The sequence below is a fragment of the Perognathus longimembris genome, chromosome 25, assembly GCF_023159225.1.
Source record: "Perognathus longimembris pacificus isolate PPM17 chromosome 25, ASM2315922v1, whole genome shotgun sequence".
NCBI lineage: Eukaryota > Metazoa > Chordata > Mammalia > Rodentia > Heteromyidae > Perognathus > Perognathus longimembris.
Window position 1 is genome coordinate 24,862,849 of NC_063185.1, and position 25,165 is coordinate 24,888,013.

At 58.1% G+C, this 25,165-nt stretch overlaps 1 protein-coding gene across 1 annotated transcript in view; it reads left to right on the forward strand.

Moving 5' to 3' along the window:
* The window catches only part of Fgf18 (fibroblast growth factor 18), a 29,227-nt gene extending 4,861 nt beyond the window's left edge, over positions 1–24,366 (forward strand). Inside the window, exons 3-5 of the mRNA XM_048334067.1 lie at positions 8,231–8,411; positions 17,764–17,870; positions 23,348–24,366. Coding sequence (XP_048190024.1) covers positions 8,231–8,411; positions 17,764–17,870; positions 23,348–23,614 — 555 coding nt within the window. The 3' untranslated portion in view covers positions 23,615–24,366. The remainder of the gene's footprint in view (positions 1–8,230; positions 8,412–17,763; positions 17,871–23,347) is intronic.
* Positions 24,367–25,165: the final 799 nt, after the last annotated feature.

A 25,165-nucleotide genomic window follows, 5' to 3' on the forward strand; every position in this document is an offset into this window, starting at 1 on the left:
AGAAGTAAAACTACTTTCTCTGTACTAGGAAGCTAGCTTCATTCCCCTCACCTTTGTGGGGAGGGAGGGTAGAGGAGATTGTGTTTCTATGTCACCTGGAGAGAGCCAGGCACAGCGCAGCCGGCTTGTGGATTCAGGGTTTTGTGTTCATCTCGTCCCATCAAGCTGACTTTTCTAGAAGGAATCCTGAAGTTATTCAGAAAGCATCCTGGAGAAGGGGGAGCCAATCCAAGAGGTGTGTGTGGCGAGGTCCTTCGTGGTTGATCCTCTGTGGGAGGTGAGCAGAGCCCGGGACCAGCTTGAAGGCTCTGGTCTCCTGGAATGTGCTGACTTGGGGTGGGGTAGGTGACACGGGGTGGCTGCGGGGCCGGGGATTCCATGCCACTTTGCTGTGGCGTAGGGGAGGGCCAGCGCCCTGCCAGCATTCCTGCAGCCCAGACTGTCACTGCGCACTCTGTGATAAGGAGGTGGATTTTTAAAATTTCTTGTGGTTGGCACCGCCCGTGTCGGCAGGCTGGAGCAGCGTCAGGGTGTGGCCCCTGCCTGGCAGAGGGCAGCCCCGTGGACACGCTGGGTCTCCAAGCGTGGCACAGCCCCTGCGGGCTGGCTTCTCACTGTGTGCCAGGGTTTGCTCACACTGCCCAGCTCAGGTCGTGACCCCAGCTAAAGCCTGTGCTGCTACAGACAGCGTGGAGGAGCCTGCCGTCTGCAAGGAGCTCAGGATGAGGGAGGCACAGGGCTGAGGAGTAGAGGCCTGCCTCGCTCACATGGTGGAGAGGGCCGGAGAGGCAAGCCGTGGTCGACTGGTTACCTGCTTGGCTCTAGCGGCCAGGTGTCCTGAGCAGTTGCAGGAGCCTAGAGGCAGCCAGCTGCCTTCAAACTGTGGCCCCCCTTCTGTGTTTGTTCTGTGCCAGCCACCTAACAACCTTCCTGGGTCTCATCTTCTGCATATACAATGGCAAAAGCAAAACAAACCCACAAAAACCAAACAACCCATCACCCAGCTTCAGTGTGCTAGTGCCGTGGGTAGCTGCACTCGTTTGCCGTCTACCTGGTGGCTCTGGTGTCCCCACAGGGGGTCCTTGCCACCCCCTCTGCCAATGCCAGCAGCTCTGCCACCTGGCATTGCTCCTCTCCCACCTCGTGGCGCCTCAGTGCTTGTGGGCTGGTACCGTCCGTCCCACCCTCAGTTCTTAAGGCCTGGGGGGGGGCACAATGACATGCTGAGCCCTACCCTGGGGGGAGGGCGGAGGGCCTCAGGTGCTCCCCTGAGGGTGGCGTTCATTCTGAAACGTCAGCAGGTAAGTGGCCCCCGGGGCTGCAGGTGGGCTGGTAAATCCTAAGGCTTCGGATCCGTGTAGGGGGCTGTTGTGTGAAGGATGGCAGAGACTCTGGGGTCTCGGCCATGCGGGCTTGCTTTTCACCCCCCACCACCTAGGATCCCCTGGAAAGCACAGCCCCTGGCGGAGGAGACACCTGGGTTTCAATCCTAACAGCTGTTCAGCCAGTATCTTTGAATCTTCAACCCTCCATACCTCACCTTCCCATCAATAAAGTGGGGAATTGAGAACTGCCTCCTTCTTAGGGGTTACTGTGAGGAGTAAAGGAGCACTGGACAAAGAGCCTCTCACACAGCCCCAGTACTTCTAATGCTCAGTTGATGAGGTGCTCCCTGTACCAGGTGTGCAGAGCCTGCTGGGGGGGGGGGGGGGAAGAGTGGGCCCCTGAGCTGGGGACAGCAGGCTCGCAGCAATGCTTTAGGCTTGGATCTGCAACCCAAGGGGATCCATCCCGTCATAGCCTTTGGGATCTGCGAATGGCGGCTCAAAGTGCGCAAGACCAGAGCCTGGGGAGGGAGGAGCGGGGTGGGGAGAGGATGCCCAATCCTAACCGAGTGAGCCTGGGCACAGCTCGGTGTGCACATGTAGGTTAGTAAAGGATGCTGCAGCAGGCCGGGCAGCTCTGCCACCAATCGAGGGCAGTCCGCCGTGGCGGGCAGTGTGGCGGGAACCGGTAGAGGTGGCGGAGGGGCTGTGTGCAGAGGGAGAGCCCTGTGCCAGGGGGATTTGGGGACGGGCTGGAGGCCTTCCTTGTTGGACTGACAGAATTGTTTGTTATCCCAGACGTGGCGGGTACTCTTTCCACCCAAGGGCTTCAGGGAAGACATGAAGAGGGTGCTGGGACTGGCTGGCAGGGGGAAGGGAGGAAGCTCAGGCCTCTACCATCAGTCTGGCTCTAGGGCCCATGGCTGAGCCTGTAGAACCTGAGGCCATCTGTAAGGAGGAGGCTGACGCACAAGGAGGGGGAGGCCGGGCTTCACCCCAGCCCCAAACCAGCAGCACCCTCTCCCACGCTGATGGCTTGGCCCTGCCAATCAGTACATTGATAGTCAGAGAGCTTAATGGACAGGCTGGGGTGGGGAAGGCCCCCTGTACCTTCCTCCATCCTGTGCTGTGTGTGGCAGTGTGGCCAGCAAGGCCAGAGCAGGGGCTGAGGGAAGGGCGGATGCTATGGGACACCAGTCTCCTTCTTCCCCAGTCTCTGCAGTGTGGGGCACTTACTGGCTCCAAGGTGGCATTGTCTCTCACTTTCTGACAGACTCACACTTTCTGTAGATCATGGCCTTAGTGTTGCCTGGCGCAAACGGTGCCCAGCCAGTGCTCAGGGAGCTGCTGCAGAGAATGGACCTTGAGAGAGAGGTTGCGCTGGGCCAGGAGTGTGCCCCGAGAGGGCGTCAGTGAGCCAGGAGTGTGCCCTGAGAGGGCGTCAGTGAGCAGAGGGTGTGCCCGAGAGGGCGTCAGTGTGCCAGGAGTGTGCCCCGAGAGGGCGTCAGTGAGCCAGGAGTGTGCCCCGAGAGGGCGTCAGTGAGCCAGGAGTGTGCCCCGAGAGGGCGTCAGTGTGCCAGGAGTGTGCCCCGAGAGGGCGTCAGTGAGCCAGGAGTGTGCCCCGAGAGGGCGTCACTGAGCCAGGAGTGTGCCCCGAGAGGGCGTCACTGAGCCAGGAGTGTGCCCCAGAGGGCATCAGTGTGCCAGGAGTGTGCCCCAGAGGGCGTCAGTGTGCCAGGAGTGTGCCCCGAGAGGGCGTCAGTGAGCCAGGAGTGTGCCCCGAGAGGGCGTCAGTGAGCCAGGAGTGTGCCCCGAGAGGGCGTCAGTGAGCAGAGGGTGTGCCCGAGAGGGCGTCAGTGTGCCAGGAGTGTGCCCCAGAGGGCGTCAGTGAGCCAGGAGTGTGCCCCGAGAGGGCGTCACTGAGCAGAGGGTGTGCCCCAGAGGGCGTCAGTGTGCCAGGAGTGTGCCCCAGAGGGCGTCAGTGTGCCAGGAGTGTGCCCCGAGAGGGCGTCACTGAGCAGAGGGTGTGCCCCAGAGGGCGTCAGTGTGCCAGGAGTGTGCCCCAGAGGGCGTCAGTGTGCCAGGAGTGTGCCCCAGAGGGCGTCAGTGAGCCAGGAGTGTGCCCCAGAGGGCGTCAGTGAGCCAGGAGTGTGCCCCGAGAGGGCGTCAGTGAGCCAGGAGTGTGCCCCAGAGGGCGTCAGTGAGCCAGGAGTGTGCCCCGAGAGGGCGTCAGTGAGCCAGGAGTGTGCCCCAGAGGGCGTCAGTGAGCCAGGAGTGTGCCCCGAGAGGGCGTCAGTGAGCCAGGAGTGTGCCCGAGAGGGCGTCAGTGTGCCAGGAGTGTGCCCCGAGAGGGCGTCAGTGAGCCAGGAGTGTGCCCCGAGAGGGCGTCAGTGAGCCAGGAGTGTGCCCCGAGAGGGCGTCAGTGAGCCAGGAGTGTGCCCCGAGAGGGCGTCAGTGAGCAGAGGGTGTGCCTGAGAGGGTGTAAGTGAGCAGAGGACACTGGAGGCGGGGGTGGGTGGGGAAGCGTGCGTGGAGGCGGGGGTGGGTGGGGAAGCCTGCGTGGAGGCGGGGGTGGGTGGGGAAGCGTGAGTGGAGGCGGGGGTGGGTGGGGAAGGGTGCGTGGAGGCGGGGGTGGGTGGGGAAGGGTGCGTGGAGGCGGGGGTGGGTGGGGAAGCGTGCGTGGAGGCGGGGGTGGGTGGGGAAGGGTGTGTGGACGCGGGGGTGGGTGGGGAAGCGTGCGTGGACGCGGGGGTGGGTGGGGAAGGGTGCGTGGAGGCGGGGGTGGGTGGGGAAGCCTGCGTGGAGGCAGGGGGTAGAAGAACATGGCTGGAGGCCAGTGGGGGAGAGCGTGGCTGGAGTTGGGTATGGAGGAACGAGGAACAGGACCGCTGGCTGTTAGCCGCTGCGTCTGGGACCAGGGAGACCTCCCTCCCCACCCCCCTTTCTGGGCAGGCTGCAGATAGGGCATGCATGGTACAAGGCCTGGAGCACTGAGGAACTAGATAGGAGAGGGTGGCAGGACTCCATTCTTTCTTGCAGGGTGGAGCTGAAATCCCAGGCCCTTTGAGAACACTCCTGCGAGGCCCTGGAAAGTGGTCCACCCTTTATCCTTCGTCCCTAGCAGATGCCTGAAGTACAGTGCTGGGCCCTGACTAGACCAGCGGTTCTGAGTCCGGTGGCAGTGATGGGGGAGGGGCGGAGTGGATGCAGCCTGGAGACACTCAGCGCATGGGGTTTATCCTGCTACTTGGAGTAGAAGAGAAGGAGGGATGGCAGCAGGGGGGTGGGGCAACAGAGCAAGGTCCTCCAGGGTGTGGAGGCATGGAGACAGCCCCTCTCCGGAGGGACATCCTTGCCCCTCCAGGCCTCCTGGCTTTGCCCAAATCGCAGCAGTTGGGTTTGTTTCCCTGATGGCTGAGCATCTGGAGGGAGAGCAGGCCGAGCAGCCTCTGGGGTGAGCCCCTTTCCAAGCTGAGGTCCAAGCAACCTGCTCTTGCATCGCTGCCTTGCTTGTGCTCAGAGCTCCAGCCTGGAGCTCTGTGGCTCCAGAGATGGCCTCGAGGGCCCCTGTGTGGAGCGGGCTCACGCTGGCTGTCTGCAGCTTGCGGTAGGGGAAGTTAGATGGGCCTCTTGAGCTTCTTACAGAATGCCCGGGTGGTAGAGAGGGTGGCCATCTACAGCTCCCAGCGTCCCTGGCTGGCCCTTGGACACTGCTTATTGGGCAAGGAGAGAGGGCTTTCTGTCCCTCAGGTTCCCCTCATTCTTTGCCACAGCCACCGGTTACCTCCTGGGCAGAACCAAGAACCGTAGTGAGTGGACAAGCTGGACTTGGGATAGTCGTGTCCAGGGCCCTCTCTGGGGGGAGAGCTGGTGCCGGAGGGCAGGTGATGGCCAGGCAGAAGGAAGCAGGCCCCTGAGCTCACCACAGGCCCTCCTGCCCAGCAGGCCAGGCGCTTCCAGCTTGTCCGAAGGGCACACTGTGTGTGACGGAGACTGCCCAGTGCCTCCCTGCAGACCGCTGTGGTCGCAGAGTGTGGCTGCAGTGGTGGAAGCTGGGCAAGATGGATTGCGCCCCCGCATTCTGGGGAAAGGCCACCTGGTCGCTCCTGCTGACCCTGGCTCACCCACGCCGCCTCTGTCCAGTGGGCCAGGGCAAAAATCATTAATGGGAGGCTGCTCTGGGCTGTGGTAGCTCCCCTCAGGACCTGGGGTGAGGAGATTGGTTTGACCTCTGATCAATAAGGTCTCTTGTGAGCAGCGGGAAGGATGGGGGATGCTGGATGCTTGCCCTTGGGGGAGGGGACAAAGCCGGGCAGCCTCCAGACCTCGTTCCAGGAGGGTCAGAGGCTGTGGGGTGGGGTCTTCATGATACATGCCCAGCAGGTGTGGCCTCTGGGTACGCTGAGTGTCAACCTGGGAAGTGGACAGGTCCCAGAGGCAGACCCAGGCTGTGTGCCATGTGCGGCTCCCACAGGGCTGTGGGAATCGGAGGAGGCTGGCTGGCTGGCCGTGGGCCAGGTCCCGCTGCACTGACTGTGGGTGGCTGTGCGCCTCTGAGAATGGACTGACTTGCTGCGGGTGGTGGTGTGGGGCTTGAACTTGGGGTCTGGGCTCTGTCCCCGAGCTCTCTTGCTCAAGACCACCATGTACCACTTTGAGCCACAGCATCACTTCCAGTTTTCTAGCTGTGTTAAGTAGAGATAAGAGCATCATAGACTTTCCTTCCCAGGCTGGCTTTGAACCACAATCTCAGATCTCAGCCTCCCAAATAGCTAGGATTACAGGCATGATCCACCAGTGCCCAGCTTGAGCTGACCTTTTTGAGCCTCAGTTTCTATATCTGCCTTCCTACGGCACTGGGTTGAAGCACCACGTTTTTCCAGACTGGTCTGGAAGCTGTGTTTCATCTGGGGTCTCCAGAAGAGCCTCTGATAGTTTCTCTGCAGCTGCCCCGAGTGCTACTGTACATGCATGCTAGCCAGAGGCACTGGGCCATGGAGCCTCTGCACTGTGCCTCCAGCGCTCCCTGGGGCGCCTTTGGTGCTTAGTCTTTGGAGCAAGCAGCCCAGGAAGTGAGAGCTTCTTCAGCATGGCTGTGCCATAGGTAGGGCCCTGAGGCACAGAGCGTCTGTGGGCACGGAGCATCTGTACCTTGCGCTGGGTGGAGGGTGTACTCTCAGTGGGGGAGGGAGGGTGGCATGCTTGGCCTTCACCTGGAGCTACTGCTGATGGCCTGGGGAGAGGGAAGGCAGTGGCTGCGGGGCCCAACAAGTGGGGCCCACACTGTCTCACAGCGGGTGTTCAGGAGACATGGTCTCGGGGGTCCAAAGCCTTGGGTCAGCCCTGCATGGGCAGCTTGTGACTGCTCAGCTGAGCTGCCTCCGTTTCCTTATCAGTAGAGGAGGATGAGGCTTCCAACCTGAGGACAAGGGTGAGGTTTGGTAGTTGGCCACATTGAAGCATCTAGGGGATGTTTCAGTGGGAGAACAGGCCAGTGTGGCACAAAGACGCCATAAGGAAAGCAAGGCCCCTCCCTGCTCTTAGCAAGCCACAGCCAAGGACGGAGGTGCATGCTTGCAGCTGAGCATCAAGTCCTCCAGAGTGGGGGTGGGGGGCTCTGCTGGTGTGGGAATGTGTGTCTAGCCTTGGGCTAAACTTTGTGGGTACACACAGCAGACCCAGAATGCTTCAGGACCTGCCTAGCTTTATGATTAAACTAGGCCTGCACATGCCTCCAGATAGCAGGGCTCAAGAGACACCAACTGAACGCCAACAGGGCAATCTTCATCTGTTCACTCACTTACCAGCCATCTGGGTCAGGTGCTAGGGTAACAGCTGTACACAGGAACCCCAGAGTTTGTCACCCATGTTTGGGGGACAGTCATGGAGCTCAGGTATGTCAGTGGAATAGCTGTGAATGCAAATAGAGGTGGAACATGAACAGTGGTGGAAGGCAAATAGAGGTGGGATGTGAATAGAGGTGGAACGCGAATAGAGGTGGAACAAATGGAGGTGGGATGCGAATAGAGGTGGAACATGAACAGTGGTGGAAGGCAAATAGAGGTGGGATGTGAATAGAGGTGGAACGCAAATAGAGGTGGGACAAATGGAGGTGGGACGCGAATAGGGGTGGAACGTGAATAGAGGTGGAAGGCAAATAGAGGTGGGATGTGAATAGAGGTGGAACGCGAATAGAGGTGGGATGCGAATAGGGGTGGAACACGAATAGAGGTGGGACACGAATAGAGGTGGGACGCGAATAGTGGTTGGACATGGATAGAGGTGGAAAATGAATCGTGGTGGAAGGTGAATAGTGGTGGAATGTAAAGTGTGGAAGTGGCAGAGGCAGGGGCTGCTCAGAAAGGCATCTGTCTTCCCACGGCAGTCCAGGATGGGGCTTTGCTCTACCAGTCTTTTCCCATTCCAATCCTAGGGCTCGAACTCAGGGCCTGGGCACTGTCACGGAGCTTTTGTGCTTAAGGCTGGTACTCTCCCAGTAGAGCCACAGCTCCACTCCTGGCTTTTCAGAGTCTCACAGACTTTCCTGCATGGGCTGACTCAGAACCAGGATCCTCAGGTCTTAGCCTCCTGAGTAGCTAGGATGACAGGTGTGAGCCTCCAGCCCTGGTGTCCACTGTGCCATTTACCAAAGAGTCCTGAGGTGGGTGCACTGTGTGCTAGGGTCACTCGGAGGCGGGGAGGGTGCCCCACCGTCCTTCCACCCGTCAGGCATTCCCGTGGCCCCAGCCTTGTACTTTGCCCCTTCCTCCCTTGGGCCGTGTGCTGAACCTCTTTGGGCCTCAGTGGCCGGCTTGTGAACTGGAGTCGTTCTGAGCATGTGTGAGGCCTGCCATGCCTTGCAGTTTGCTGTGGACTGCCTCACCATTCCTCCTGTCCCTGCTTAGATGCTGGCAGCCGAGGAGAACGTGGACTTCCGCATCCACGTGGAGAACCAGACGCGGGCCCGGGACGATGTGAGCCGCAAGCAGCTGCGGCTGTACCAGCTCTACAGCCGGACCAGCGGGAAGCACATTCAGGTCCAGGGTCGGAGGATCAGTGCCCGCGGAGAGGACGGGGACAAGTATGGTATGTGCCAACCCCACCCGTCCTGTAGAGGCCTTGGCACCTGCCCTGGGTGCAGGGCGTCCTCTCACTCCACCCTGGTGCAGCGTGCTGGCTGTGTGGCCCTGGGCCTAGTGTTTGTTCTCTAGGCCTCAGCTTTCCGATTTGCCGTGGTGAGCTCGGAGAGCTTCCTGGGGGCTAAGCAGGGCCTGAATACCAAGTACTTGGGTTGGTGCATGGTGTGGCAGGCCTCTCAGGGACCAGTGGCTTGCCCGGTGAGGACCGTTCCCAGCGTGCGGGCCTCGCCAGCCTTGGGTTCTGGCACTTGTCTGGGTGGAGCCTCTGTTGTGTCTCTGAATTTGGGGCCCTCTCTGAGGGGCTGCCTGCTTTTCCAAGTCCTGGTTCTCAGCAGTGGGCAGAGCAGACCGGGCCCTGCATTTCTCCGCCTCAAGGGTGCGGGACCACGCTCAGCACAGGGATTATTTCTCTGTAACTGCTAAGTGGGAAAGGCCTAGGCTGCCGGGAGCCTTGCGCCTTGTGGGGAGCGCTTGCCTGGCCCCGCAGCCTTCCCGGGCCCGGGCTGTGACAGGTGCCCTGGCTCCTGAGCTGGGGCTGTGGGTGGCCCCGGTAGGGGCTGGGCCCGGGGTCCTGCTGGCCCAGGCCTTTTGGGGATGAAGGCCTACCGACGTCTGATCACTTTCATCAGGACGTGACAAGACAAATACTTTCTGGGACCTTTTATCCTGGACACCATTTATTTCCTTATGTCCCCAGGGCAGGTCTGACCTCGTGGTGGGGCCCAAGTGGGGCAGCTGGAGGCTGGGCCTGGGCTGGCCAGGGGCTCCTGTACCTCGAGGCCAGCTGCTCCCCCACTTTCTTGGCCCTGTGGCCCTGTCCTCTCTTCCCTTCTTCTGCTCCCAGACTGGCTCCCTCCTGCCTTTGTTGCTGTCCTTGCTCTGTCCTCCCTCCCCATGCCCCTGCCCTCACTCCCTCTGGCTGCAGCTTCTCTCCTCTCGGCTCCTGCCCCTCTGGGTTCTCTCCAGCCTCAGCCTCCTCTACTCACACCAGCTGTGCCGGGCAGAGCAGGTGGTAGGTTTCCCTGGGATCCTCCGTCCAGTTGCTGCCAGGGAAGGGGCAGCTGCTGGCCGGCAGGGAGGAGGTGCCCTCCCGGGGGTCCCGGGAGCTCTTGCTGGCCCCTCCAGGCTGGGAGGGCACAGGAGGGGGGTTGTCAGACTGTGGTTGAACCATCTGTCCATGCCCTGAGATGGGAGGCAGGATCTGGGGGTGGGGGGAGAGGAGCCCAGGAGCGGTTGGCCTCTCCCTGCAGTGGCCACTCCGCCTCTCCGTTCCTGTGCTGTGTGACTGATGACCAGCCAGTTGCCTTCTCTGGGCTTTGTCTGTGCAAGGAGGCAGGGACACGTCAGAGTGTCTTCAGTGTTTATTTGTCTGGGAATCCATTGATTGGACGGCAGGGTGGCGTATGAGTGGCCAGTTGCTAACAGCAGGCAGGGGCTGCTCGTGGGCCCTGCTTTGGGTCTCTCCCCCGTACTTTCTCACCACCCTAAATTCTAGGACTTGGGGCTACGTGTTCTGGCACCCAGGCCGCATAGAGCCTGCGGGCCACTGCTGTTCCATTCAGATGTCCATTAGAAAGGCAGATGAGGCCCAGGGCCCATCTGTGAGCCCTGGGGAGACAATGAGGCTTCCAGTCTAGATAATCAATACAAATATTATCGGGAGGGTGATTTATGTGACCAGTGGCAGGGGGAGGGGTCCCCTGGCTGGTGGGGGGGGGTGTGGCTAGCAGCTCAGGAACCTGCGTCTTTCCTGCCTGGTGAGGGTCAGGCTGCTGGAAACCTGAAGAAGCTCAGTGGGAGCTGTGTGGACGTGGGGGCCCGGGCTCTGAGGGCTCCTGAGTCTCTCCAGGCCTGGCTCTGAGGGCTCCATGCTCACTCAGCCTGCTTGAGTCTCTCCTGGGCTGGCTGAGGCCTGGTCCCCCTCTGCTCATTGTCTCTGGTCTGTTTTTCTGCCTAGAGCGTCTCACCGTCTGAGACTCTATTATATCCTTAACGATGCCGTCGCCATCTCTCGGATGGGTGCAGACATTTTTTTTTTTTTTTGGCCAGTCCTGGGCCTTGGACTCAGGGCCTGAGCACTGTCCCTGGCTTCCTTTTGCTCAAGGCTAGCACTCTGCCACTTGAGCCACAGCGCCACCTCTGGCCGTTTTCTGTATATGTGGTGCTGGGGAATCGAACCCAGGGCCTCATGTATACGAGGCAGGCTCTCTTGCCACTAGGCCATATCCCCAGCTCCTGGGTGCAGACATTTGAAGGGTGGGGCCCTGCCGCCTCCTCAGTGTAGGGAGCAGCCATGAGGGTACTTGGTACCCCCTTGGATGCCGCCATGGGCCTCGGGGCCCCAGAGGCTTCTTACTGTCAGGAGGCTCCTGGCACAGAGCTCCCCACACAGTAGGTGTGCTCCACAAATAGTGTTCCCTCCCCTCTCCTCCCTCTTCTCTCTCCTTCCTCTCCCCAAGGTCTTCCACAACAGAATCAGCTTCCCAGCTGGGGAGGGGCCTCCGCACCCATCCTCTTAGCTGTCCTCCCACGGACTCCGCCCCCCGACACAATGGCCACCCATGTCTCCCTGCCCCACACTGGCAGGGCCACACCAGGGCGACACAGAGGATTAAATATAGCCTCTAATCAATAGTATTGATTTTTTTCTCCCTCTTTCTGGTGAGCCTATGTGGCCTGAAAACTTCCCCTGGGACTTAGGAGAAGAGAACTTTGGAGAAAAGCAGTGTGTGTGTGTGTGTGTGTGTGTGTGTGTGTGAGAGAGAGAGAGAGAGAGAGAGAGAGAGAGAGAGAGAGACAGTAATGGGGGGGTGAAGAGGGGCGAGGAACATGTCTCCAGCAAAGGTCCCCATCCTGCCTGTCTCCTGCTCTCTCTCCATCACCCTGCCTACCTTGCTTGGGAGGCTGGGTGCGTGGGAACCCTTGTTCTCGGGAAGAAGTGGCTGGGGAGGGCTGCTCCATCGCCTGGGAAGGTGGGGCTGCTGGGCACAGGTCTCTCCCCTGCCCCACCTCCCCCAGGCTCCACCCTCTAGCTTGGTTCTCAGCTGCCTCTCTTGGGGCGTCTTCTGAGTCTCTGACTCACTTCTCTTTGGATCTCTGGCTGTCTCTCTGCCTTTCCCTATTGTTTCCTGTCCTTCCAGTCCAAAGTCTTCAAGGGAGGGAAGCCCAGCCCGGGGACTCCGTTGTGGTCAGTCAGTCGTCAGTCCATCTGTCAATGCCACTGCTCTTTCCTCAGCGCTGCCTGCTGGCACCCTGTCTGTCCCCTTGCAGCCTGTGGAGCTTGCTGGCATTCTGCCCATCTCAGAGAACCTGTCCTCAGCCCTAGCCCTACTGGGAGGCTCTGGACAGGAGGCTCGCTGTGCTTTTGGCTTCAATGCCTCAATACAACATCATAGAACTGAGTAGGGCTGAGAACTCGATGAGATGTCCATTCTACGTTCAAATACACCCCAGAGACGGGGCACCATAGTAGGTACTCTCAGAATTTCTACCTGTTATATTCTCTCGCCCTACCCCCGTCTGTCTCTATGTCTAAGACCGGGACTTGAACTTGGTACCTGATGGTTTTGCTTATTGATTGATGCTCTACCAACTAAGCCATACCTCCAACCCCACCCCCACCCCAACAGAGTCTTACTGAATCTTAACTCAGGCTAGCCTTGAACTTGTATCCTACTGCTCCAGCTCTGGGGTTATGGAATTACAGGCATGGCTACCATAACTGGCTGCTTTTATCTTTTGCATTGTCCTTGTTACTCCAGACAGAGAAGGAGCCAACAGGAGATTAGCACAGAAAGAGATTGCCGGCCACTCTTCCCTTCCCTTTGGCTTTCTGCCTCCTTCTCTGGAGGCTGAGCAGGTAGAGGAAGATGCTGGGAGCTTCATTCCCCACCCAGGTCCTCCAGCCCCCAGCCCTGGGGGATGCCAGGCTCCTGCTGGGTGCTGGCTTTTCCTTCAGGGACCTGTGAGATAGGGTGGGGCTCCCCACCTTGAAACCCCTGCTTTGGGTGGGGAGCTAGCTAGCTCTTTTCCATGTCCAGCTTGGGAGAATTTTCCTTCCTCTGGTGCTAGGGTCCGAGCCTGGTGTGGGGTGCCCATGGCTCCCCATCTCCTAGTGTATGCTAGAAGGCAGCTTCCTCAGGCAGCTAGAGACCCCTCTCCCTTCAAGGTTATTTGGAAGTGGAGCTGGAGGGAGATAGGCCCAACCCTTCACTCCTTGCACATCTTAGTTCCTGAGTTCTGTCCCCAAGAAGGAGAGGCTAGGCCAGGTGTGGTGGCTCACGACTGTCATCCTAGCTACTCAGGAGGCTGAGATCTGAGGCTTAGGGCTCAAAGTCAGTCTGGGTAGGAAAGTCTGGGAGGCTTTTACCTCCAGCGAACCACCAAAAAGCCAGGAGTGGAGCAGTGGCTCAAGTGGTAGAATGTTGGCCTTGAGAGAAAAAAAAAGCTCACCGGAGTAATTGATCTTCCTAGAGGGGTGGGGTGGGTGAGGCCTGAGCCATCACCTGGTCCTGGCCAGAGACATCCCTTGTCACACAGAAAAGGGTTTTCTGTTGGTCACCGAGCCCAGGGTTCTTGCAAGTGGCCATGAGTGGCACCACAGGGCAGGCTGCACTAAGAGAGATTCCTCCCGGGGTGTCTCTTCAGCTCTTTAAATGGCATTAGTCACCGCTGTACATCACAAGGCGGTCTGTATCTTTGTTAAATAAAACTCACTTCTTGGTCACTGGCCGAGCGGGGCCTGGGCGCTGTAGTGAACATGCAGGCTAGCCTCACCCTCACAACCACCTTGCTAATGAGGAGACGGAGGTGGGAGCCAGCTTTCTGTCACTGTCACAAATACCTGAGGCAGGCCTTAGAAACGGGAAAGGCTTCTTGTGGCTCACAGTTGGAAGTTTTCTGTCCATGGCTGACCTTCTGCTTTGGGCTCATGTATGGGAAGCACATCGTGGTTAGAATGTGGGACAGGAAGAGATGCACATCCAGGAGACCAGGAAGCAGAGAGAGAGAGAGAGAGAGAGAGAGAGACAGAGAGAGACAGAGAGAGCGAGAGAGAGCACTACAGACTTACCTTCATTCCATCCATCCACCCATCGCAGAGGGGATGGGGAGGAAGGGACGGGGGTTTGTTCTCTCTCCCTTTAGGAACATGCCCCACTCACTTTCACCCATCTAACTTGACTTGCCCCCACTGGGCCCCACGGCCTTACAACAGCATCACAGTCTGGTGGCCAGACCCCGGGGATATGTAAGATCTAGAACACAGCCAGTCTTAGAACCCTAGAACCCATGGTGTCGGGGGCTGAGGTGGGCTGAGCAGGTGGTCAGGGAAGGCCTCTCTGAGGAGGTGGTATTTGGTGGCCTTTTGAGAGAGAAGAAGCCACTGTTTGAAGCTCTGAGCAAGGCAGCCTCCAGGCAGAGAAAGCCGATACAGAGGCTCTGATGTGCGGAGGAGTGACAGCAGTGGCTGTGTGGCCTGGGAAGGGACAACGGGGCCAGATGCTGTGGGTCCCAGCAAGAGTTTTGTTTTGCCTCTAAGTAGCTTGAGGTCTCTAGGAGGTATTGTGGCAGCCATAACTGAATGTGTGTGTGTGTGTGTGTGTGTGTGTGTGTGTGTGTGTGTGTGTGTGTGTGTGTCGGTCTTGGGGCTTGAACTCTGGGCCTGGGTGCTGTCCCTGAGCTCTTCGGCTCTACCACTTGAGCCACAGTGCCACTTCTGGTTGCTAATTGGAGATAAGAGTTTCATAGACTTTCCTGCTTAGGCTGGCTTTGAACTGCTATCTTCAGGTCTCAGCCTCCTGAGTAGCTAGGATTACAGGCATGAGCCACCAGCGCCTGGCTCTGAAATGATATTTTAAAAGGACTCCTCTGGCTGGGGTGTGAAGGGAGATGAATGGGGTGAAAGGCACAGGAAGGTGGTTGAAGTTGAGGTGCATGGATGGAGGCAATGCTCATCCCCCCTCCTGGTGGCACTGAGCGGAGAGGGGGCTCTGGCTCTCGAGAGCTGCGTTTGGGGCTCTGGGTGGTTAGAGGTGGCCTGGCCAGCTCTGGAACAGGTCTCCGGCTAGAGTCTGTCCCTGAGAACTGCTGCTGCTATTGCTCCCCAAAGGATTTTACATAATTCTGGCTGGCTCCCTCCTTGTTACGTCAAGTCCAGAGTAGAGTGTAAGTTCTGTTTTGTGCTGTGGCGGGGTAGGAGGGAAGAACAGCTAACCCCCCCCCCCCCAACACACACTTAGGACACACACACACTTAGGGGCCAGGCGACCCTCTCCAGGCCTGCAGATGGGGGCAGTGCAGCCCAGCTCAGCCCTCAGCCAGTGCAGCAAGGCCTCTGCTGGAGGGTTTGTGCTGCAGGAGGGCATGGCTTCAGGGAGCTGACACTGGGGCTGGATGTGCACAGCGGGGGCTGTCCTGGGGACAGTGGCCCCTGTGCATGCTGGGAGGAGGCTGACAGAGTGGACTTACGCGAGTGTCCTAGGCCTGGTCCCAATGCCTCTCCTCTTCCCTGAGTCCCCACCTGCCCTCTCCTAGACCCCACTCCCCAGGTCCATGAAGAAACAGAACAGGGTGGAGCCCCATCATGTGCTGGTGAGAAATGAGGAGAAACCATGAGAGAGGAGCGTCATGTCACATGCTGCTTCAGTGTCACAACCTCTGGTGGCAGCACCAGATAGGGAGGCAGAGTTGGGGGTCCCAGCTTGGTTTCCTCAGATGCCTCCTACAGTATGGAGGTCTGCAATGGTGAAGACATGGCACTGGTGTTGATCCTCATCATGGTGTGAGCACAACTCATGGAGTGGATGCCGTTACAGTGTGGACACCTGTCACAGTGTGGATGGCCTGTCACAGTGTGGACGCCTGTCACGGTGTGGACGCCTGTCACGGTGTGGACGCCTGTCACGGTGTGGATGCCTGTCATGGTGTGGATGGCCTGTCATGGTGTGGACACCTGTTACAGTATGGATGCCTGTCACGGTGTGGATGCTGTCACGGTGTGGACGCCTGTCACAGTATGGATGCCTGTCACGGTGTGGATGCCTGTCACGGTGTGGATGCTGTCAGGGTGTGGATGCCGTCATGATGTGGATGCCGTCATGGTGTGAATGGTCTGTCACGGTGTGGACGCCTGTCACAGTATGGATGCTGTCACGGTGTGAATGCTGTCATGATGTGGATGCCGTCATGGTGTGAATGGTCTGTCACGGTGTGGACGCTTGTCACGGTATGGATGCCTGTCGCGGTGTGGATGCCGTCACGGTGTGGACGCCTGTCAAGGTGTGGTGTGGACACCTGTTGTGGCATGGATGTGGTCACTGCAATGGTGTTGGTCCTCACTGTGGTGTGAACACTAGTCACGCTGTGGAGGCCTGATGCATGGAGCATGCCAGGCAAGTAAAGAGCACAGGACAGGATCCAAGGAAGCAGGCTCAGGTCCACCTTGTGTGCATCTGGTTTTTCCACTTTTTCTCTTTTAAGAAAACAATTTGGTTCTGCAATTTTTAGGAAACTCAAACCAGAGCTCCCGAGCTGTGAGCACAGATTGTGTTCCATGTTGCGCAGTCCTCATTGGAGCGGGTGAAGTGTCAGGAAGATTCTCTCCATCTTACAGAGAAGAGACTGAGGCCCACGGCCAGGCAGCTCGTAGCTGCACCTGCGCCTTCCAAGCCTCCTGCCTCTCCACAGGGGCTCTGGCTGTTCTTGGGATCCTGATCCTCCATCTGCTCCCCCAGAGCAAGCCCAGAGTTTCCTGAGGAGATGCTAAAGCAGGTCCTAGAGCCTGTGAAGTCCCAAGCAGAGAGTGACAGGGGCTTGAATGAAGGGGAAGTGGGGCTCCAGGGCTGCGCCCCACCTGACCCCACTACAGAACTGGTTAACACCCCTTACTCCGGGTTTACCGGAGATGAGGGAGGTGGAAGGAAAAATGTGCCTCCCTCCTTTCCAGAATTACAGAATTCTTGTTAGAGCTTTAAATTTTATGTAAATTCTTCTCTCTCCCCTTGGAAGGATGGGGATCATATTTTAATTAGTAGTGGTGTCAAAGGAGGGCTAGATTAATTATCGAAATCTCAAGCTCCACATGGTTTCAATTTTCCCAGCAGGGCACCAGGGTCTATATTTTTAGGTTTTTTTTATATTAAAATCATACCTAGTGTATTTTAGGGGCACTGAGGTGCACTCTCTGAAGTTCTAAGGGTATGGTACTCAGGAATATGGGGTTGTGATTTTTGTTATGGAGAAGCAAGTCCCTTGCCACTGAAATTAAACTTCTGTGGACGAAGGAGGGGCAGGTGCTGGGAAGTGGGTCAGGGAGGGAGTGTGAAACATGGAAGGGTTGGAACCAGAGAGCTGCTGCTGCTGCTGGTGGTGTGTGTGTGTGTGTGTGTGTGTGTGTGTGTGTGTGTGTGTGTGTGTGTGTGTGTGGTGGAAGTGGAGGAGCCAGGCACAGAAGTTCAAGACCAGAGGAGAGAGAGCAGACAGGGAGCATGCTCCCTGGACACCACATAGCACACTATTGGAGATCAATGTGCTGGCAGAGGGAGAAGGAAGGCTTTGGACACAACATGCCTAATCAGGGACAGCTATCCTTTGACCTCTGGGGTCCTTGTTCGGTCAGGACTTTGAGGATCAGCTCCGGACACCCTATCTTGGAGTCTAGCCTGGGGAGTCCCAGCTGGAGAGGCAGGTCTAGCCTGGGGGGTCCCGGCTAGAGAGTGTGGCATCTAGCCTTGGGTGTCCTACCTGGAAAGGGTGGGGTCTAGCCTGGGGTGTCCCACCTGGAGCAGGGGGAGTTAGCCTTCTGATTAGTCTTCTGGCTCTTGGCAGTCAGTCACTTCTCTGCTTCGATGGCCTCAGTGAAGGGGAGACAAATATCTGAAGACCCCTTTCCCGGGGTCTTGCTCTCCGTTCCTGTGTCTTCCCAGGTCATGCAAGTAGCAGAGATGCCAAGGGGCAGCAAGAGGGGTCCAGTACTTGACTGTGGAGGAACTAGCTTGATGTCTCTCCTCAGTGGCAGGATGGACGTGTGTGCTTATGTGCACGCACACATGTGAGTGTGTATGTGCACACACACATGCTAATCTGTCCCTTCCTCTGGAGGTGGCTACCTCTCAGGTATCTGAGTGCTTGACTATCCTGCTTGGCGGTGAATGATGAGAGTATGGCACACAAATCTCACCTCTGACTGGAGTCCTTGTGTCTCAGGGGCAACTGAGAGGCTCCTGGGGCATGGGGGAGTCGGGGCTGGCCCAGGACCCTGCCACCGGTTGAGATGCACCTCTTGTTTTCTGCCCTCAAAGCCCAGCTCCTCGTGGAGACAGACACGTTTGGAAGCCAAGTCCGGATCAAGGGCAAGGAGACAGAGTTCTACCTGTGCATGAACCGCAAAGGCAAGCTCGTGGGGAAGGTGAGTGATGGCCTGTGGATCCCGGGCACAGGAGGGGCAGGGGTTGCTGGCATGGGTGCTGCCAGCCCCATCTGGAAAACAGGCCCTGGAGTGAGGAAGCAGGTGAGCAAGGGTGGGAGTGGGAGTGAGGCCGGCGCCCACCAAGTCTCTTCCTGTCGTCCTCCCTCCCCGCTTCGCTACCCTGCACCTGTCCCTGGCCAGCTGTCCTGGCTGCACACAGGGCCTCGGGCCCTGCTGGCAGTGCAGGTCTCTGCCTGCACGCTACACGGCCTGGGTGCCTGGCATCAGAGAACAGGGAGCCCGTGGCCAAGGCTGTGGCGGTCCTTGTAACGATTGCCAGGGTCACAGCAGCAGCCTCTGGAAGCGGCCACCGCGTCCGCAGTGGCCTCACGGTTCTAGCATTTCAGAAAGATTTCATTACATTGGAAGTAGCCAGGAAGCCTCCTGTAACACCCAAGGGTGGGGTGGGGGCCTGGTGCGGCTCTGGGCTCCTCAGCTGCCCGCAGGACACCTCTGCTCCTCCTGGTGCCCTGTGGTCACACACCTGCTTCCTCTGGGTGTCCTGGGTGACGTCCCGCTCCGTCATTTTCAGCTGTGTGGTGACATCATGCCCTCTAGGACATTTCTCCTCCCCACTATAGCCTTTTCTTTACATAGTTGTACAAAGGGATTTCAACTGAACGTGTGGGTTTATGTGTCTGGTGCGTCTCAGTTTCTCAGTCAGTGTCACCCCAGGTTCAACTGAGTCACTGAGGCACTGCCCGGGCAGCAGCGTGGCTCAGGCTCAGGTGCTGGAGTAAGAGGAGACAGTCTCATTGAGGCAGGTTTGGATTTCTTGAATCCTCTGCTCTCATTCTCCCTCCCCACTCGCTACCCCTCCAGGCCAGGCTGGTGAACTAAAGCATTGTCACACCAGTGGCAATCGTTTCTTTTAGCTGACCACTTAAATGTGCCTCTAGACATTGAGCAAAAAGTCCGTCCAAACAGTCCTGGTAGATCGGTAGTGCTGCTGTCTCCGCTTCACAGAATGAAACATTGATCTGTGGTTGTGGGGAAATCCGCGTTCCGGGACCTGCACTAGAGCCAGGCAGGATGCAAAGCCGCGTAGAAGAAAGAGATTCCAGCTGCTCTGCCCACCCCAACCCACGCTGCAGAAAGAGCAAAATAATAGTAATCTGAAGAGCAGCCTGGGTGCCGACAAATGGTTTTAATTAGTGATTCACTTTCCCCCGTCCAGGCGCGGCCAGTGAGGGGGTCGGGCCATGGCCGGGCGGGTGCGGGTCCCCCTGCCTGGCCAGTCCATCCTGGCCGCTGCTTCCTGCTGTGGGCACTTTGTTCTGCTGCCCGCCCTGGCCCCTCCCAGGCCCAGCCTGTGTGGAGCTTGGGGCTCCATCTCCCTTCTCCATGAAGGCCGGGAGGCATCACTGGGCAGCGTGCCCTGGTACACCCTTCCCAGAGTCCCGACCCCAGGGGCTCTGGAGGGGCCGGGTACCCCGTCTGTCTGTCCCCTGTCCGTCTCCGCCGCTGAGTCACATCCACAGGAGCCGGCTCCGATTTCCTGCCCTGGCCCTCCCCAGCGTTAGTGTTGGTGGCTGTTCAGCTGGCTCTGTGGCCCGGCTCACCCCCCCTTCCCCCCTCTCCTCCTGCAGCTCCCACCCCTTCCTGGCCCCTCTCTTCCAGAAGGAGCTGTGGGCTTTGGGTCCACCTGGCCAGAAGGCCTGGCCTGATGCCAGCTCTGTAACCACAAAGCTGCAGCCCGGCTCTGGGACCTGTCTGGTCCTGGGTTCTGGCCCCAGACTTTGCTCAACTTCTCACCCACTGTCTGTGCTATAGCCAACCGGGTTTGCTCCATCTGCCTCCTCTAAAGCCACACCAGCCCCGCTCCAAACTCAGGGTGGCTCCCGCCTAGTGAAGAAGGGCTTGTGGACAGGAGGCACAGGCCCTCCAGGCCCTGTCGATTCCCTGTGCTTTGCCACATGCCCTGCCAACCTCGGGTCCCTGCAGAGATGGGGCCCCCTGGCTTTGTCCATGCCGTGTGTGCTCCGGATGCATCCCTGGCCTCTGCCTGCATGTCCCGCATCCTGTCTCACCTTCCACAGCTTCCCTGGCCCGTGGCCAGCCTGTCATCCTCTCTCTGTCCCTCCGTGCACCTGGAGTGTCACTGTCTACTCTTGTGCCTGCATCTCTCCCCACCCTGGGAGCTAGGAAGGGTTGGTTCTAGAGCCCACTCACCCAGACCTCTGGCCAAAGACCTACAGAAGTGACCCAGAAACAGAAACGGGGCCCAGGCTTCCTGAGAGCCTTTCGGCTTCCCTCCACCGGAAGAGCCTAGCCAGGCTCCCTTGCCTCACGAGCCTCGTGTAGCCCTGGGAGCCCAACTCCCTTGCCCTGCGCGCCTCATGCTCCTCACCTGGAAACAGCCACGCTAACAGCTGAAGAGCCACTTGGGCTTTAAGGCCATTCCTCTGTCCTTGGGGAGCTGGGGCCTCAGCTACTTTGGAGTTTGTTACAGGACAACATCCTTGCCCTGTCCTGTCCTGACTCTGGATGCCCACCTGGCACATGGCTGGCGGGAACACAGGGCACAGCTAGAGGGACAAGCACTGGGTTCTCTCAGCGCGGGTTCAGATGCCCCCAGTTCTTGACCCTGAATGTTCGCTTGGCTGCGTCATGCCCGCCGTGTCCTCTGGCTGCCCCGCAGGGGGCATGCCCAGCTCAGCCCTCAGCTCTGCAGGACCGCCAAGTCCTCACCCACCGCTCCCTGGGGGTTGTGATGAGATGGAAGGATGCCATCGCCTCCCCAGTCGTTGAAGGCTGGTGTGGGAGCGCAAGCCTGTAGCCCTGGGTACTTGGGAGGGGGAGACAGCGGGACTGCCGTTTGAAGCTAGCTCGGCAACAAGTTAGTGAAATCCTATGTCAAGTCGCCAGGCATACCGAGTGGGTTATGTTTGTAATCCCGGCTATAATGGAACATGGGGGGATCTAGGGCCTAGGCTGGGCCGAGGCAGAAGGGAGGCCCTATTTGAGAAATAATGGAAGCCATCAAGCGAACAAAACCCAAATCCCTGCACCTCAGCAGACCCTGCCCTCCCAGGGAGCGTCTCAGGGACGTTGGTCAAGCATCCGAGCAGCGGGGTCTCGTCTGCTACCCCACCCAGCGTGCTCACGTCGTCACTCACGTGCTCTGAGCACCCTGTGCTGGCTGAGGCCTGGGGCTCATCCGTGGGAGTGGGTGACCAGAGCAGAGGCCCGTGACTCGTCCACAAGGCTAGCGGGAAGCGGGCCTCACTTAGGACACTCTTGGAGGAGGCTGACGGACATGGAGTCACTGTTGGGTTTGAGGCGGCTGAGTGAATGGAGTCTGCAGGAAGTGGAAGATGCCCGGGGAGAGGCGCGGTGGGCGGGGGCCAGGGGCTTCTTACTGGGCTCCTGGGTCAGCGGGTGGGGGGTGGGGAAGAGCAGGATGGTGTACACTTAGTTCTGGTGGCTTTGACTTGGGACAAAGAACTTGAACTCTGGAAGCTTCCAGAACATTCCGTGGGGGACCCAAGCCCAGGGGTCCCGACTCCCCTCAGGCGGCCTAGCACGTGTTCCTGGCTGTTTTCCCCACCCACACTGTCTTGGGGTCCCCAGGGTGGCCCCTGCGCCTGCCCCTTTCTCATCCCGTGGCCTTCTTGGTGTCACCGAGCAGTGTTTGCTTAGCCCCTTTCTGCAGAGTTCAGTGCTGTCTGCAGGGCTCAGGTTTGCCCTCTGTGCAAAGGTGAATGTTCCTGGAAACGCTTGCCCGTTTTCCACTTCAAACAAAAGGCTGGAACCTGTGCCTCCGCCTCCACACACAGCCAGACCGCTGGGCTTCCAGCTTGGCTGGGCAGCCGCCCGGAACCAGGAGTGGGCCCGGCCTAAATTTGGAGATGTTAGTTGGAAACTCAGTGCTGCTAATTCAGGCCTTCCAACTGCGTGTTTCCCACTCGAGCCATTCGGCTGGCTCAAGCCCTGCCTTCTACTACCCTGGGTCGAGGGCAGGCCCAGAGAGGCTGGCCAGCCCTGCCAGAGCCACCTGCTCTTCAGAAACAGCCAGGCAACTTCCTGCTGTGCTTCAGACTCATCAATAAGGGCTATTCCTCACCGTGGCTCTGCCACACAGAGACCATGGGGCCTGTTGGTTGGGGAGGAAGCCTGGGCATGGAGCTTGGAACTGGCCAGCCCAAGGTCACACAGGAAGTGTGAGAATTCATTCTGCTTCTGACTCCAAGTCCAGTACTCCCTAGCGAGTCTCTTCTCCCAAGGAAGTTCCCACATCTGCTTGGTAGCCCGAGACCCCAGACCCAGTGGCCCAGACCTTGGCATTAGACAATGCTAAGTCTCTTACTTTACTTCATACAAAGTATTAAAATGTGCCACCTCCCACACCAGACACAACTCATGTGCAACTGCGCCACGGTGGGGTTGAGCAGCACCTGGGCAGCTGACTTAACATCAGGTTTTGTGCAAATCTTCTAGGACTCATTTCTGTTGCCAGTGGTAGAGCACAACAGGCACTGGCTTCGAGGAAATGAGACAGCACTGCCCTGTTACCCCGCATAATGGTGGAGAGCGCGAATGTCAGGCATGGCTGCATCCAGGGCCCAAAGGATGCGACCAGGGCTTGGCTTCTCGTTTGGCTTTGCTTCCTTGGTGCTGGCATCACTGTCAGACAGGATTTCCCTCTGGGGTGGTAAAATGGCTGCCCCTGCTTCAGCCTTACAAATCCCTCCAGTGTGAACCTGGAGTGTTTGTTGAGATCCTTCATGCACATGTCTTAGGAAGCCCGTGCCTACCTGCTAGCCAATCACCGAGGCCTGTGGGAAAACAGTGTTCTGGTTGGCCAGGCCCGGGGCTCTTGCTCCAGTAGGGATGCAGTGGGGCCCCAGCTCCATGGGAGGACACTGGGGATAGAGTGGACTCTTGGTGGCAGTTAACCTAATGGGTTAACTGGGCCCTCTGTCCTGCATGGCCCCAGCCACGGCTCCCTGCCCACGGCCCTACAGTCTTGTCCCCCTTTAGCACTGCCCCTTCACAAAGACACTTTGTGGAGTCCGAGTCAGGCTCCTGCAGCTTCCCTGTCTCATCTGTGTGCCTCCCTGTAAATTCCAGCGTTAGCAAGAACCCGAGGTCAGCTCCCAGGACCTCCCCACCCCCAATGCCAGATCACTGTCCCTGCCTGACCCGAATGATGTCCTCCTGCCCCAGCCTGTGTCCTGCAGGAGCCCCTCCCTGAGGTCTCCACCTACCTGCCCCACCCCTGCTGCCATGGGTAGACCAGGCTCTCTTCCGCGTGCCTGGGTTGAGTCGGGCTCTCTTCTCCTGGGCCGTGCATTGATTGCGGCTCTTCCCTCGGGGAGGCTCCGTGGCAGTGGTGGGCAGCCTGCCTGGGTGTCTGTGGACAGGGCGGGCTGGTTGAGTCATTTTCTTTAATGTGCCTCCCTTCTCCACTGCAGCCCGATGGCACCAGCAAGGAGTGCGTGTTCATCGAGAAGGTTCTGGAGAACAACTACACAGCCCTGATGTCTGCCAAGTACTCGGGCTGGTACGTGGGCTTCACCAAGAAGGGCCGTCCCCGCAAGGGCCCCCGGACGCGTGAGAACCAGCAGGACGTGCACTTCATGAAGCGCTACCCCCGGGGGCAGGCCGAGCTGCAGAAGCCCTTCAAGTACACCACGGTGACCAAGCGCTCCCGGCGCGTCCGCCCCACCCACCCTGGCTAGGCCACGCACTGGGCCAGGAAGGCCAGACCCGGGCCAGGCCTTTGGCCCCGAGCCACCTGCCCCACTCACTCCTAGAGAACTGCATCAGAGGAATATTTTTACATAAAAAATAAGGAAGAAGCTCTATTTTTGTACATTGTGTTTAAAAGAAGAGACTGAACCGAAACTCTCGGGGGGAGGGGTGATGAGGATTTTACGGCTGACTCAAAGCCCACGACGACGCAGGACGCAGGGGGAGGGGTGGGGCCCAGGCGCTGCCTCTCCAGGAGGGGGCAGCCCTGGGGTCCCCCCTCGGGGACGTGGCAAGCCCAAGTCCTCATTCCCAAGGGTTCTGAAGGCAAAAAACAACGCAAAAACGGAACAAAAAGAGACAGTAGAGCCCTTCCCCCAGTGAGCTCACCCCACTTCCCAGTCCCCACTTCTCGCCCCAGACTCCAACCAAAATCGCTGTCTGGTTTGCAGCCATTTATTTATTGTCTGCTGCAAGCTGACCTGAGACACCGCGCAGGGAAGGCGCACCCTGGGAATTCTCCGCGCCTCGGCCTTCGACGACAGACGCCCTCGTCCAATCACGGTGACGACACCGCAGCGTTCCTGGAGGTGCCGCCGTGGCCCTTCCGTGACTCCATGACACCAACGATAAGGGAATATTTTAAAACCAGCTATATTATATATATTATATATATGAGCTATTTATTTCACCTCTCTGTATATTGCAGTTTCATGAACCAAGTATTACTGCCTCAACAATTAAAAACAACAGACAAATTATTTAAAAACAAAACCAGAGGCGAGTGGTGGTTGGGGGCAACTTCTTTGTTTGTTACACCTTGGTGTGTGGTACTTGCACTAAGGACTGGAATCTTCATTGATTGTTTGATTCATCTATTCATCTGTTCCTTAGTTCACATATCTGTTTATCTGTCTATCACTTCCTTCTTGTGTTCATCCATTCCTTTGCCTATCCATATATCCCTCCATCCTTTCCTTCATGTACTCATTCATCCCTTCCTTCATTCATTCATTTAGCCCTTCACCACCCAAGCCAATTGCCCATTCAGCTATCTATTCCTTCTTCCATGCATTCATTTCGATCTTTATCCATCCATCCACCCCTCACATATGTGCATGCATCCATTCCTTCATGCGTTTATTGATCTGTCCCTTCATCCACAGATTGATTCAACATTTCATGTGTACCAGGCACATATGCCTTAGTAAGATAAAAACCTTAGCTTCAGAGATTTCATTCTGCTGCATTGCTGGGTCCATGGTTGACTCAACCATTCACTCACATGTATGTAACCAAGCACCTCTTCTGTGCCAAGTTTCTATTTCTAGGCCCCGAGGACATCTCAGCCCACAGGAACCTTCTTCACTTCTAGTAGCTCATTTTTCTACTGATTCATTGCTTTGTTCGTTGACTTACAGATGGGTTCATTCATTCAACCTATTTCTACTGAGCGCCTCAAAGGGCTAAGTATTCTTCTAGGGGATGGCAATCCATTGAAGAGCAAAATGCCTAGAGCTGCCCTTACTCATGGAGGCTGG